The sequence below is a fragment of the Hyperolius riggenbachi genome, chromosome 4 (genome assembly GCF_040937935.1).
Source record: "Hyperolius riggenbachi isolate aHypRig1 chromosome 4, aHypRig1.pri, whole genome shotgun sequence".
NCBI lineage: Eukaryota > Metazoa > Chordata > Amphibia > Anura > Hyperoliidae > Hyperolius > Hyperolius riggenbachi.
In genome coordinates, this window is record NC_090649.1 from 425,778,539 (window position 1) to 425,792,397 (window position 13,859).

The 13,859-nt window shown below is 44.4% G+C and overlaps 1 protein-coding gene across 5 annotated transcripts in view; it reads right to left on the reverse strand.

The window, feature by feature from the left end:
* Window positions 1–13,859, reverse strand: part of MACROD2 (mono-ADP ribosylhydrolase 2) — a 3,010,403-nt gene that overhangs the window by 216,024 nt on the left and 2,780,520 nt on the right. For all 5 annotated transcript variants that reach the window (XM_068232461.1, XM_068232460.1, XM_068232457.1 and 2 more), the window contains exon 10: window positions 6,471–6,530. In XM_068232461.1, the coding sequence (XP_068088562.1) occupies window positions 6,471–6,530 (60 nt within the window). The remainder of the gene's footprint in view (window positions 1–6,470; window positions 6,531–13,859) is intronic.

The following is a 13,859-nucleotide window of genomic DNA, read 5'->3' on the forward strand; positions in this document are numbered from 1 at the left end:
CCAAGCCAGCTGTCAGACGCCAGGCAAGGGGGTGACTGGCAGACATTGGCTTCTTCCGCTCAAAGATTTCCCTCACGGACACCTGGCTGCTGCTGTGGGCAGAGGAGCAGGAACCGCTCAAGGTGAGAGGCGGAGTGGAGGAGGGTGGCTGTGATTGTGAAGGTGCAAGGGAGAAAGCGGCTGAAGATGATGCACCTGAAGGAGGAAGAGAAGAAGGAGGGTGTATTTTCTTGTGTGTGCTGCTTTTCCTCAGGTGCTCTTCCCCTTGCAATTTGTGCCTTTTCTGCATGTGCCTTCATAAGGCAGTTGTCCCTACGTGGGAGTTGGCCTTTCCACGGCTCAATTTTTGGAGGCAGAGAGAACAGATGGCATTGCTCTGATCGTAGACACACTAAAAAATGTCCACACCGCTGAGCCCCCCTGGGGTGAGGGCACTATGGTGGCCTCAGCAGCTGACGTTGAAGGGCATGTTGGCTGGCTGTCCATAGGTGGCGATACATGGCGCCGGACACTGCCACCAGCTGTTTCTGACGAGCTTCCCCTGCTTCTTTCAGCAATTCACCTCATCCTATGCCTCTCTAACTCCCCCTCTGAATTGTCCCCCTGTTCATCTCCTCTATTGGGAATCCACATGGCATCCGTATCATCATAATCATCCTCCCCAGCTTCGCTTGCCTCAGACACCTCATTAACTGCACCAACAGCAGGTACTTCATCCTCCTCCTCCTCACACGTTACGTTCATAGTGTCGCCTAACTCAGACATATGAGGTGGTGTAACTTACTTAGCACCTTCATCTTGTTGTAACAAGAATGGCTGTGCATCAGTGATTTCCCCACCAAATGTGGTGCTTGTAGTAGCGCTGGTGGCTGCGGAAGATGAGGTGTTCTGTGTTAAATAATCAACCACGTCCTGACACTCTTGGGAGTTGATGGGACGTGCCTTCTTTTGAGCACTGTACTTTGGTCCAGGGTCGCACGAAAACAAGTCAGCATGACCTCGAACAGACCTGCCGGGTGGCCTGCGCCTCTGGGTCTGCCCCTGCCTCTGCCTCTACCTGTTTTGTCCATAGCGGGGGGGGGGGGGGGGGGGGGGTGGATGAAGTGAAAGGTATGCACTAACTGGACTAATACAATGTGCATTCACACAAGTGCAGTGAAAGGTATGCAGTGACTGGTATTACAAATACAATGTGCAGCTATCACACAGGTGCAGTTAACAGGTATGCTCGGAGTGGTATTTTACACAGCGTGCGGTCACACAGGTAGAGTGAACAATTATGCAATGACTGGTATTACAAATGTGCACCTGTCAAACACAGACAGGTACCGGACAGGCACAGTGACACTGCGTGCACTCACGTAGGTAGGTGGGTGCACTGAAGATAACAACAGGTAGGTATATGCAGTGATGGGTATTACAATGTGCACCTGTCACACACAGACAGGTATCGGACAGGCACAGTGACACTGTGTGCGCTCACGTAGGTAGGTGGGTGCACTGAAGTGAACAACAGGTAGGTATATGCAGTGATGGGTATTACAAATCTGCACCTGTCACACACACAGGTAGTCACTGAATGTGCTGGGCCTGGCAGTGGCACAGTAGAAATTACCAAGGCTGTCTATGCAACACAAGAGTCTGTGGGACACACACAAAAAAAACAGATCACAAGAACAACATTAGCTCTCAAAAGAGCTGTTGAGGATGAGGAGTGCTTTTTAACAATAAAGATCAGCAAGAAAGAGCAGCCTAACAAGCCTAACTAAGCTTTCCCTAATGTCTCTGCAGCAGCTCTCCCTTCTCTAATTACTGCAGGCACACGAGTGAATGAAAAGCCTGACGCTGCCTGCCTTTTATGAGGGGGGGGGGGGGGGGGGGCTCCAGGAGGGAGTGTAGCCTTATTGGCTACAATGTGCCTGCTGACTGTGATGTAGAGGGTCAAAGTTGACCCTCATGATGCACTATGGGGGCGAATCGAACTTCCGGTAAAGTTTGCGGTTCTCCACAATCGCGAACCCCGGAAGTTCGCCGGTTCATGTTCGCCGGCGAACCGTTCGGGCCATCTCTACTTATCACATACTAGTTAATTAGCCCACCCATTAAAAAACGGGTGCTAGGGCTGGGACACGGCTCCCTTCCCAAAGGGCGCCTGCCTGCGCTCCCTGCCACGTGCACGCACGGCCGCACTCCCCGCACGTGCACTAACGGCCGCCCCCTGTCTTAGTCCTCATGTTTGCAATGTCCGTGTGTCACGTTGGCAAAACCCACAGGGACAGGGGATACAGGGACAGTGGGGCTTTATTAGGTAGGATACAGTATTTGCCTCTTTTGCCTGATTAATCCAATTGAGTTTGCTGCCACTTCAGATTTATGGAAACATCTCCACCATATTCTTTACTTGGGTTTTTAATTGTTATTGCATGTTGTATTTTTTTCTCTCGATTTTGGGGATGGTCCCTAAAGCTACATACTCACCCGCTGATGGGTCCAGCAACATCCCCTTTTGACGACGGCCATCAAGGGATGCCACACGGCGTTTAGAGATGGCCCGAACGGTGAACTTATTTGCGCAAACTTTGCTGGTTCGCGTTCGCGGTGAACCGCAAACTTTATGCGAGTTGGACCCGCCCCCTATACTACATCATTAGGGTCAACTTTGACCATCTACATCACAGTCAGCAGGCACAGGGTAGCCAGTCATGCTACACTCCCTTCTGGAGCCCCCCCTTATAAAAGGCAGGCTGCATCAGCCAATTCACTCACTCGTGTGGCTGCAGTAATTAGAGAAGGGAGAGAACCTTGCTGCTGACATAGGGAAACCTTAGTTAGGCTCCTGTGTTAGGCTTGTTAGGTTGCTCCTTCTTGCTGATCTTATTGCTAAAGCACTTCTCATCCTCAACAGCTCTTTTGAGAGCTAATGTTGTTCTTGTGATCTATTGTGTGGGTGTGTGTGTGTGTGTGTGTGTGTGTGTGTGTGTGTGTGTGTGTGTGTGTGTGTGTGTCCCACAGACACTTGTGTTGCATATACAGCCTTGGTAATTCCTACTGTGCCACTGTCAGGCCCAGCACATTCAGTGACTACCTGTGTATGTGACTGCTGCACTTTTGTAATACCTATCACTGCATATATCCACCTGTTATTCAGTGCACCTACCTACCTGAGCACACGCATTGTTAATACCACCAGTCACTGCACCTGTTCACAGTACCTGTGTGTGACAGCTGTAATACCAATCACTGCATACCCATCTGTTCAGTGCACCTACCTACCTACGTGAGCGCACACATTGTTGATACCACCAGTCACTGCACCTGTTCACGGTACCTGTGTGTGTGACAGCTGCAAATTTGTAATACCAGTCATTGCATAATTGTTCACAGTATCTGTGTGACCGCACGCTGTGTAATATACCAGCCCGTGCATACCTGTTAACTGCACCTGTGTGACAGCTGCACATTGTATTGCAATAGCAGTCACTGCATACCTTTCATTGCACCTGTGTGACTGCACATTGTATTAGTCAATGCAGTGCATACCTTTCCCCCGTCATCCCCCCCCCCCCCCCCCCGATATGGACAAAACAGGTAGAGGCAGAGGCATAGGTAGACCCAGAGGCAGATCACCCGGTCTGTTCGAGGTCGTGCTGACGTGATTTTGTGCAGCTATGGACCAAAGTACAGTGCTCAGAAGAAGGCACGTCCCATCAACTCCCAAGATTGTCGGGACGTGGTTGACTATTTAACACAGAACAACTCATCTTCCACAGCCACCAGCGCTACTACAAGCACCACATCTGCTGCATTTAACACTTCGCATGAGTTATTTGGTGGGGAATTCAATGATTTACAGCCATTAATGTTACAACAAGATGAAGGCGCTAAGCAAGTTACACCACCTCATATGTCTAAGTTAGGCGACACTATGGACGTAACGTGTGAGGAGGGGGATGATGAAGTACCTGCTGTTGGTGCACTTTATGAGGTGTCTGAGGCAAGCGAAGCTGGGGAGGATAATTATGATGATACGGATGCCACGTGGGATCCTAAGAGACAAGATGACCAAGGGGAGAGTTCAGAGGGGGAGTCAGAGAGGAGAAGAGGAGACAAATTAAAGATCTGCCATGTCCGTTGAGTAACAACACATGATCACTGCGGGGGCAACATCGTTTAACATGCTTTTGTTAAACAATGTTGCCCAGTGTTGGGTAAAATGGGCGTAAATATCTTGCCGTGGGTATGGGCCTTTATTCCAATATGTAGAAGAAGGCACTCCACAGGTTCCAAACTTGCATTTGACTTCTTTATTCGTCCTCGAAAAATATTAAACTTGTTATCTTGGACCCATGAGGGGTTTGTTGAGACTAGAGATGAATTGTGGTTAATCAAATTGCATAGACATAATTCCAAAATGGCACCAACTTCCTGACACATTTCATTGTCTAAGATCAACTACGTCAGTGGATCAAAGCTGCACGAAAATTATAGAGAATAAGCAAAACAATTGAGCCTGCGGCTATTCAGTTAACCATAAGTAAATGGGAGCGATGAGATAAATTATCAATTCAAATAAAAACAACAGACCTTCAGTAATCTAGAGCACTTGGGTATTTTTAAGTGGAAGTCCCATCCAATTACCAGAGGTCTAGTGAGCATGAATGAGACACTTTGCGCACCTTGGACCTTGTCCATACATGTTATACAACCAGACTGTGTATAGGGAATCTTTACAAGCCTATATCATAAACAGTGTCAGCATTGACATTTTTTCTTATGGGAACAAGCCATGGTCATCATTTTGTAAGTACTATGAAAAAAATTCTTATGAACAGTATACACTGGACAACTGAGGAAGGGCGTAACCCCAACACATGTTGTTTATTTGCTGAAGTATTGGCTAAATGCCAGTTTAATAAGCCTTTGTAGTGACTTCTTCCCATTTAATCTGATTGTCTTTGATTATTATTTAGTATTTATATAGTATCGACATCTTCCATAGCGCTGTACATAATACATTGTCCTGTCACTTAACTGTCTCTCAGAGGCGGATCAGCTAAAAATAGCGCTAATAGATTTGGGCGCGGCTATATTTCTAATGTTAATTATCGTTTTTGTAAATTTACACTCAATTTTGCATATGTTTGGGCGCAAGTGCCTAAAATCGATATTTTACGTAAATCGATAAAGTAAACTCGGTAATAATTCTAATTGTGTTGTGGAATCGGTAATATTGGTAATTTAAAGTTTATGATAATATATCAGAACGAATATCATAACGCTAAATAAAGAAAAACGATGTCAGTCATAACGATAACTTAAAAAGTCTTTTGGTGTAATAACGGTAAATGAACATGTTTAATGATGGAATGTAAGCAAATTCTGTCCAAATACATATAATTTTGTAATTACGAAAATATAACATTCACTGTACAGATATAATACCGATATTTGACATTTCTATTTACGATAATATATAAAGTATTTACAATAATTTAGGGTTAGACACCACCAGGGGGGTGGTTAGGGTTAGGCACCACCAGGGGAGTTTTAGGGTTAGGCACCACCACGGGAGTTTTAGGGTTAGGCATCACCAGGGGGGGTGGTTAGGGTTAGGCAGCACCAGGGGGGTGCTTAGGGTTAGGCAGCACCAGGGGGGTGCTTAGGGTTAGGCACCACCAGGGGAGTTTTAAGGTTAGGCACCACCAGGGTGGTGGTTAGGGTTAGGCACCAATAGGACGGTCTAGGGGTTAGTGATGGTTACAGGGAGGGTTCTGTGTCAGAGTAGGGTTAGGTACATTTAGGGTTAGCCACCACCCTGGGGAGTTAGGGTTAGGCACCACCAGGGGGGTGGTTAGGGTTAGGCACCACCAAGGGAGGGTTCTGTGTAAGAGTAGGGTTGGGTTAAGCTGTGTTGTTGAATTACATTACGATATTTAACGTTATTACATTTTCATTTTCATCTCACATCAGTTTTATACCTGTAATAATAATAGTCAGAATTATCGATTTTACATTACAAATTCCGTTAAATTATCGATATTTCTAAATTACGATATTTTTCTTTTCCCGATAAATCGCGCCTAAATTTGACCGCGACTTTTTCAAATGTACGCCTCACAGGGGCTCACAATCTAATCCCTACCATAGTCATATGTCTATGTATGTAACAAGTAGTCTAGGACCAATTTGGGGGAAACAAATTAATTTATCTGTATGTTTTTGGGATGTGAGAGGAAATTGGAGTGTACGGATGAAACCCACACAGACACGGGGAGACCATACAAATTCCGTGCAGATAGTGCCCTGAGATTTGAACTGGGCACCCTGCTTGTCTTTTGGGGGAGTGGTGACCCACAGAGGAATTGTGCACCGACTAGAAAGGCTCGGTCTAAGCCTAGACAAGGGAATAGTTCCAGCATATTTGGATGCATACTGGATATCCCACTAGTTGTATGACAGTTTGCACTCACCTGGTGCTGGATAAGGCTCTTTAATGTTATCTTCATCATCATTTGGTGGCGTGTCATCATCTGTTAAGAAGACAAAACACAGGAAACCTGAATAACAAAATATAGCTCTTCAGTTCCAAACCAGAAGGTTTGATGTTTGTTGCACAAGCATGAGATTGCAGGAACAATATATCCTGATTAGTCCACACAAGCTCAAGTTCAGAGTGTGTTATCAGTCCTATGTGTAAAGCGTGCCCCACTATCATGCATTAATGAAAGTTTGTTTCATTTAATAACTATGTAATACTACAACTGCATTAAAAAAGACAAAAAACAAAACAAAGCACATGACTCTGTATAAAATATGAACAAAAAAAATGTCTGCAATTGATGAAATTTTATATTTACTTGAAAACAATGCAAAGAAATCATAGAAAATGTGTAAACGTAAAAATATTGCTTTTGAAAAATATATGATCATTTTGAATTTGATGCCAGCAACACATTTTAATAAAAGTTGGAATGGGCATATGATTTAGCACTGTGCTGGATCACTTTTTTTTAGCATTACACTGTGAATATTTGGAAACTGAGACCACCACCTACCCATAGTTTGGCTACACAGTAGATGAACTCCACCCTGCTACCGACAAAGTCACCTTCACAACCCAGAGTTCCACTTCATAGTAGATCTCCAACGGTCACACCACTAACTGACTCTAGTGGCACCTCCGGCACCCACAATTCCTTGCTGCTGCTGCTAATTGTAAAAGTTAACTTTGGTGCTTATGGCAACGCCCAATTTCTGGGCCGCAATTCGCGCTCAAATTACCAGACCAGACTGTAATTGCAGTGCTGGAAAAAAAAAATCTCTCAGCAGAGGAAAGAAGTGGGATGGGTCATGTGATCTGCTCCCACCAAGGTAGTGATGATTGTAATCTGCTAATTACGATTACGCAAAATTTCCATACATATTTACGATTTAGATATTCAACTGATTTTGTGTAACCTATTCGTATTTTTGCGTAATTTTTGTGTAATTTTGTACCAACCAACCAACCCAAAGTGGGAACAAGTCAAAATATTGTTTTTCAGAAAGAGAGGAAAAATGGTTTTTAAACTCAGAAAAATTACAGTTGTAAAACTATTTTTCCTTTGCATTTTTAAAATCAATTTTCTCAAAAAGTGAAAGGTCTTTTTGAAAAATAATTTGTTTGACTTTTTCTCAACTTTCTCTTTAACAGCAATTTTGGTGATGATAGCAAGTATAGGGGCTTCACTATTGACCACTAAAGTTGGCACAAAATGATGTGAAATGTACATGAAATTGCAAAATAACGGTTCCTGATTACATTTAGAGGCACAGACTAACCAGCAAGCTATTGGTGAACCAGAACTCATTGGAGTGTGTGAGGGGCTACAATGGTCCTAAACGCCCTCTTACTAAAATGCATGGAAAACAAAAGTTTGCTTTCTTAAAACAGAAAGTATTTGCGATGATTAGGATTGGAGGGAGCTCCGAGATGTCTCCCACAATGCATCACTGCTGAATATATGCAAATTAACCATTGTCATCCTTATGCTGGGTACACACTATGAGATTTTCTGGCTGATTTACTGTCAGATCGATTATTTCCAACATGTCCGGTTTGCTTTCCGATCGATTTCCGAGCATTTTCCAATCAATTTCCATTAACGTTAATAGGAAATCAATTGGAAAATGTTCGGAAATGGATTGGAAAGCAAATCGAACATGTTGGAAATAATCGATCTTACAGTAAATTGGCCAGGAAATCTCAGTGTGTACCCAGCATAAGAAGCTAAAAACACCTCCAGGTCCGCTGGAATGCAATGATGTGTCAGCTTGTAATTAGTACAGAGCCACAATAATCCAACATGCATACAGACTGTTTCGGATTGGTTGATCCTCATCAGTGCATGGCATGGATTAATTTGGCTCTATCTTTATGGAATAGGACTTGAAACACCCAGAGGTACAGACTTACCAGCAAGCAACCAAAGTGCGCCCCTCCATCCCTCCCACCCCAGCCGTCACACACTGATTGCTATTAGAGTAAGAGGCTCCCCAGCGCCCCAACATCTTAATCTCTAGTTATCTGGCTTGCAGACACCGCCATGTATCCCCTTTTCTTATTTCTGCTTCAAACACAATAAGGGAATGATAGTTGACTGAGTTGTGCGCCCCCTCCGACACTGCACCCTGAGGCTGGAGCCTCTCTCGCCTCTGCCTTGGCCCGGCCCTGATTATACCCTAAATTTTACACCATTATTTTGATTTACGATGCAAAATTATGATTATGCGAAACTTGTGCTCATTGCTACACCAAGGTGCTTTTTCTATTGTCATTGCAAGAAGTACAGGTGTGCAATGCACAAAACATTGCTAAGTCGTGCAAATTTACTATAATGTGTATTAAAAACATGGAAATCTGAACTAGGACTTTAAGTAAAAGTAGGCAAACACTTTAAGAAAGAAACATACACCTTAAAAAAAAAAAAAAGCAAAACAGTTGGCTGCAAGAGACAGAAAATATGGCTTGGTTGATGTATTATGATATGGCGGTTCTGGCAAGTAATCAAATGACATAAATTTCTTTCTTTCAAGATTTCGCCTTTAATTCATCTACCTCCCCAACCGCTTTTTGCTCTTTTTTTTCCTCCAGATTGAAACGATTTATCAAGCGGCAGCTGCACATAAAACAGGCAGGGGCCTATTCTCCCCGGGCTGCGTTCTGCTGGCATCAGTGGGAGTTCACTCTACATAAGACAATCATACTTCTGTTATCTGCACCGTCATGATTAAAGTGATGATCACAATATGTGCTCCAACCAGCGCTGAGCTTTATACAAGCCACATAATCCTGGCTTTAGCCTTGCAACATGCTGCTCCCCTAATCATAGAGCTATCCTTTGTGCCTCAATACTGAATGCTGACATGAACAGAGCATGCACACAAAAAAAGAAAGAAAATCCATTCCCAGCAACCTGAAAGGAGGCTGATATAATATTAAACATATGTTTTTACATACCGCTAAGCTGTAGCCAGTTCCTAACTTTTATATCTTTTCATCCTTTCTTTATGTCCTCTCCCCCCCTTTCCCCCACACTGTATTTCATACAATAAAATATGTTGTTGTTTTATTTTACCTCTTTCCAAAACAAATATGAAGTGTGTACAGAGCTATGCATGTAAGCATTAGATAATATACAAGCTAACAGACTCATAGCTTGCATGTTTCATTGAATAACACAAGTTGGTGTGTACCACTAAAGTCCAGTAGGGGGAGCAGAAGCATTTCCGAAAGGAAAACCTGGATCTGTTTTTTTTAATTTTTTTTTTTTATATATACACCGTTTTGTTTTTTTTACATTATTTGCTTTGCGCATTTCAACGACAGCACTTTTTAACAGTGTAGGGTAAATAGTCTGAATAAACAGATATTCCATTTTTATTAGGCCTTTATTAGTCATTTGCACATTAAACATACAATGGATTACGCTGTTGTTCGATAAAAAATAATATTCAATTTGCCTGGGTTTTGTATGCGTTTTGTTTGCAGAGGGAAATGCGCTGCTAAATTAATAGGATTATGAAAAGTTTAATGAATGTAACATATCAGGGGTAATCTGAGGCTGACAGATTTGTGTTGAAGATCGTTTTTGTTTTGTTTTTGTGTGGAAAAAATAATTATTGTGTTATTATCTTAACTGTTAAGCAGTTTATTGCTATAGAAACAACGCTGGTTTATCCCAACTACGGGTGAAACAGATGAGCAATAAAGACGGGAACACAGGAATTAAATGAAATCTTTGTTCTGGTTAATTAAAGAAGACCTTTATAAACTGCTGTAGCTGAAAGTGTCACAATGATCAACATGTATAATGTAAATAAGAGCCGTTGGTGATTCAAAATGCACACATTCTGAATTCATGTTGTTTTTGTTGAGGCTTTCTAAGCTCCTTTCCAAAAGGCATATTATCCCCACAAATGTAAACATCCTCACATTAAAGGAGAACTGTAGTGAGAAGTATATAGAGGCTGACATATTGTTTTCCTTTTAAGCAATACCAGTTGCCTGGCAGCCCTGCTGATCCTCTTCCTCTAATACTTTTAGCCATAGCCCCTGAACAAGCATGCAGTAGGAACAGGTGTTTTTTGTCAGATCTGACCAGATTAGCTGCATGCTTGTTTATGGTGTGATTCTGCAGGCAGGTAGCTCAGCAGGGCTGCCAGGTAACTGGTATTGCTTAAAAGGAAATCAATATGGCAGCCTCCATATACCTCTCACTGCAGTTCTCCTTTAAAGGACATCAGTGTGGGATGTGAGAATGGAACAAGAGTTGCCCTTGACTCCTTTCCTATCTCCACAGTAACAAAACAAAAAAAACAATGTATTTGTTATACCATTTATTATTATACACACTGACATTTGACCTCTGCTGCAGGATAACAAATCATTCCTATTTTATCATATGTAAAGGACCTAGGCAGCGGCCTAGCTAACTACAATTTACGGGACCCCCCAGCGAAACTTTGATGGCCCCCCCCCCCCCTCAATGTTTCCATGCCTCCCCTTAGTGCCCCTTACGGCCTTGCAGCCAATCTCATGAGAGTCATAAAAACAAAAGTTTCCTTTCTTAAAACACGAAGAATTTGGGATAATTCAGGTTGGAGTGAGCTCCGTGATGGCTCCCAATGCATCACTGCTGAATATATGCAAATTATCCATGGTTGTCCCTGCAAGCTAACCATACCTCCAGATCCGCTGGAATGCAATGATATGTCAGCTTATTAAATATACAGAGCCACTATAATCCAACATGCATACAGACTGTTTCGGATTGATTTATCCTCATCAGTGCATGACATGGATTAACGTGGCTCTATGGCAGTGGTCCTTAAACTAATGCCTGCGGCCGAATGTGGCCCCCTGAGGCTTTTTACCGGCCCCCCACACACAAAATGTATTACTTATAGACGCGGTCAGCTACATCTTTAAATATTGGTTGTCCCCATAGAGACAATCAGTGCTGGCACCACCCATCCACATGGAGGCCAGAAAGCAGTAATTTGCTGGTTTCCAATCTAATTCCACATCAGTTGACACTGTTGTCCAATTGGACTGCAGGTTGTCACCTGGGTATGCTTCACTGTCTGGCCCGTAAAGACTTCTACATCATTTTATGTATACTCCGGCCCCCCAGCAGTCTGAAGTATGTTAACCCGGCCCTCGACCCAAAACGTTTGGGGACCCCTGCTCTATGGGGTAGGACTTGGAACACCCAGCGTTACTCTGGGTCATAAAAGCATGGCCATAATGATCTTCACACCCATAACAAGTGAAGCCACAAAGACACCTGATGTGAAGGAAGGTTAAAAGTTGGAGCTCCCCATAGCTCTGGGCCCCCTGAGATCGCAGGGGCTGCTCTCCTCTAGTTAATTCCCCTGGACATAGGCTAAAGCCTGGGCCCCCTGAGATTGCAGGGGCTGCTCTCCTCTAGTTAATACCCCTGGACATAGGCTAAAGCCTGGGCCCCACTGGCTGTGCTTTGTGACGGTTTGCAAAGCACCTGCGATTTCTGAAACTGCGGAAGTCTGTGATTTTGACTGCAGTTCCTGAAGCAATCGGGACAGATGCAATTGACTGAGAATGCTCCAAAAAAAAACAAAACCCCGCAATGCTGCATGTAGGACCACCTCCATAGGGATCCACTAGTATAGTGCTTAGCAGATCACTGGCAAACGATGAGCAATGCAAACTCGCCCCCAGTGTGTCCCAGGCCTTACCACCCACGTTCCACTCCTCCAGGCCCAGACGCGAAAATGGGACTGGCCACAATAGGAAAACTAAGTGCTGCCATAGAACACCCTGTAAATTTACAGCTATAGCGAGCTGAGTGCATGTTTTGGGCCCAAGTTTGCTGGAATTCGGCTATCATATAGGGGATGTCAATTTGTGATGGGACTCAGCTATTTTATAGATGGTAATCCCACCACAGCTGATCAGGTGTTAATTGTCCCAGAGTTTGGCTGTTATATAGCTGTGCTTCAGAGCGGTGGTGGCACACGTACAGATAAGTAACAGTATTGGCTATATGTATAGCCGCCTACAGCGACGTAACTAGACTTAATAGGGCCCCCTGTAAAAATAATAACATGGTCCCCGAACCCCATGTGATCGGGAGCCGGAGGATGGCAGCAGAAAGTGGTCTGCTGTGAAACAGCATCTGGAAGCAGGAAAAAATGACACACTCTTGCACAGTAGTGTCGTGAGGGGTTGCGGGAAGTGCTGGCCGCACTGGGGTGTCAGCTGACCAGGGATGACGTCACATGACACCGCACAGTCTGGGGCCCGAACAGTGGCCCCAGCTATGATGGTAATGCTCTGTTCCTGTTCTGCTGCCCTCCCCCCAGCTGTGCTGTTACTGTATACATTGCAGATCTTTAGATCATCAGCACGGCGTGTGTGTACCAACTCACTTGATTCCAGCGCAGGACTGATCTCTTCTCTGCTCTCCTGCAGCCCTCCGATCCTCCTGCTCTGTATCTCTCTGCCTCAGTCTTCCTGTATATCACATGGTGAGTTCACCCGACATACAGGAAGACCAGCCAGGACAGAGAGATACACAGGAGAAAGATCATCAGAGGATTGCAGGAGAGCAGAGAAGAAGAGACTCCCCATGCTGGAATTGGATGAGTTCTGACAGGCACACTGCACTGATGATCTGCAGGTCTTCTGTGTCATATTATAGCTATTAGGCCCCACCCCCGCACGCCTATTAGGCCCCACCCCATGGGTTTAAGCCACGCCCCAATTGGGCAACTTTTAGGCCCCGCCTCCCTCGGAAGGATCCTGTTTTCCCAATCTCTCCAAGGCAGCTACCCCAGTGACAACAAAAGAATGTAAGTGCTGCCTGCTGTGACCACCTGCTGACTTAGCTTCTATCTCGCTTACTTCTATTTTTGCTAATCTTCTCACTGTCACCCCTTTGCTGTCACCCCTACACTGTTATCGCTGTTTGTCGCCCCCTTCCACTCTCATCGATACTTGTTGTCGCCCCATGCCAATGTTGTCACTACGTATTGCCCCTTGCCGCTGCTGTTGCTTCTTGTCAATCTCTTGCCACTGTCGTCTCTACTGGTTGCCGCTTGCCGCCCCTTTGCGCTGTCACCCCAATCTACCTTTCCCTACCTGACGCTACAACAATCTACTTATCCCTACCTGATACTACTACAATCTACCTATCCCTATCTGCCGCTACTACAATCTACCTATCGCTACCTGACGCTACTACAATATACCTAAACTTAACTGCCACTACTGCAATCTACCTATCCCTACCTGCCGAGCACTACAATCTACCTCTTACTACCTGGGCTGCTGGCCA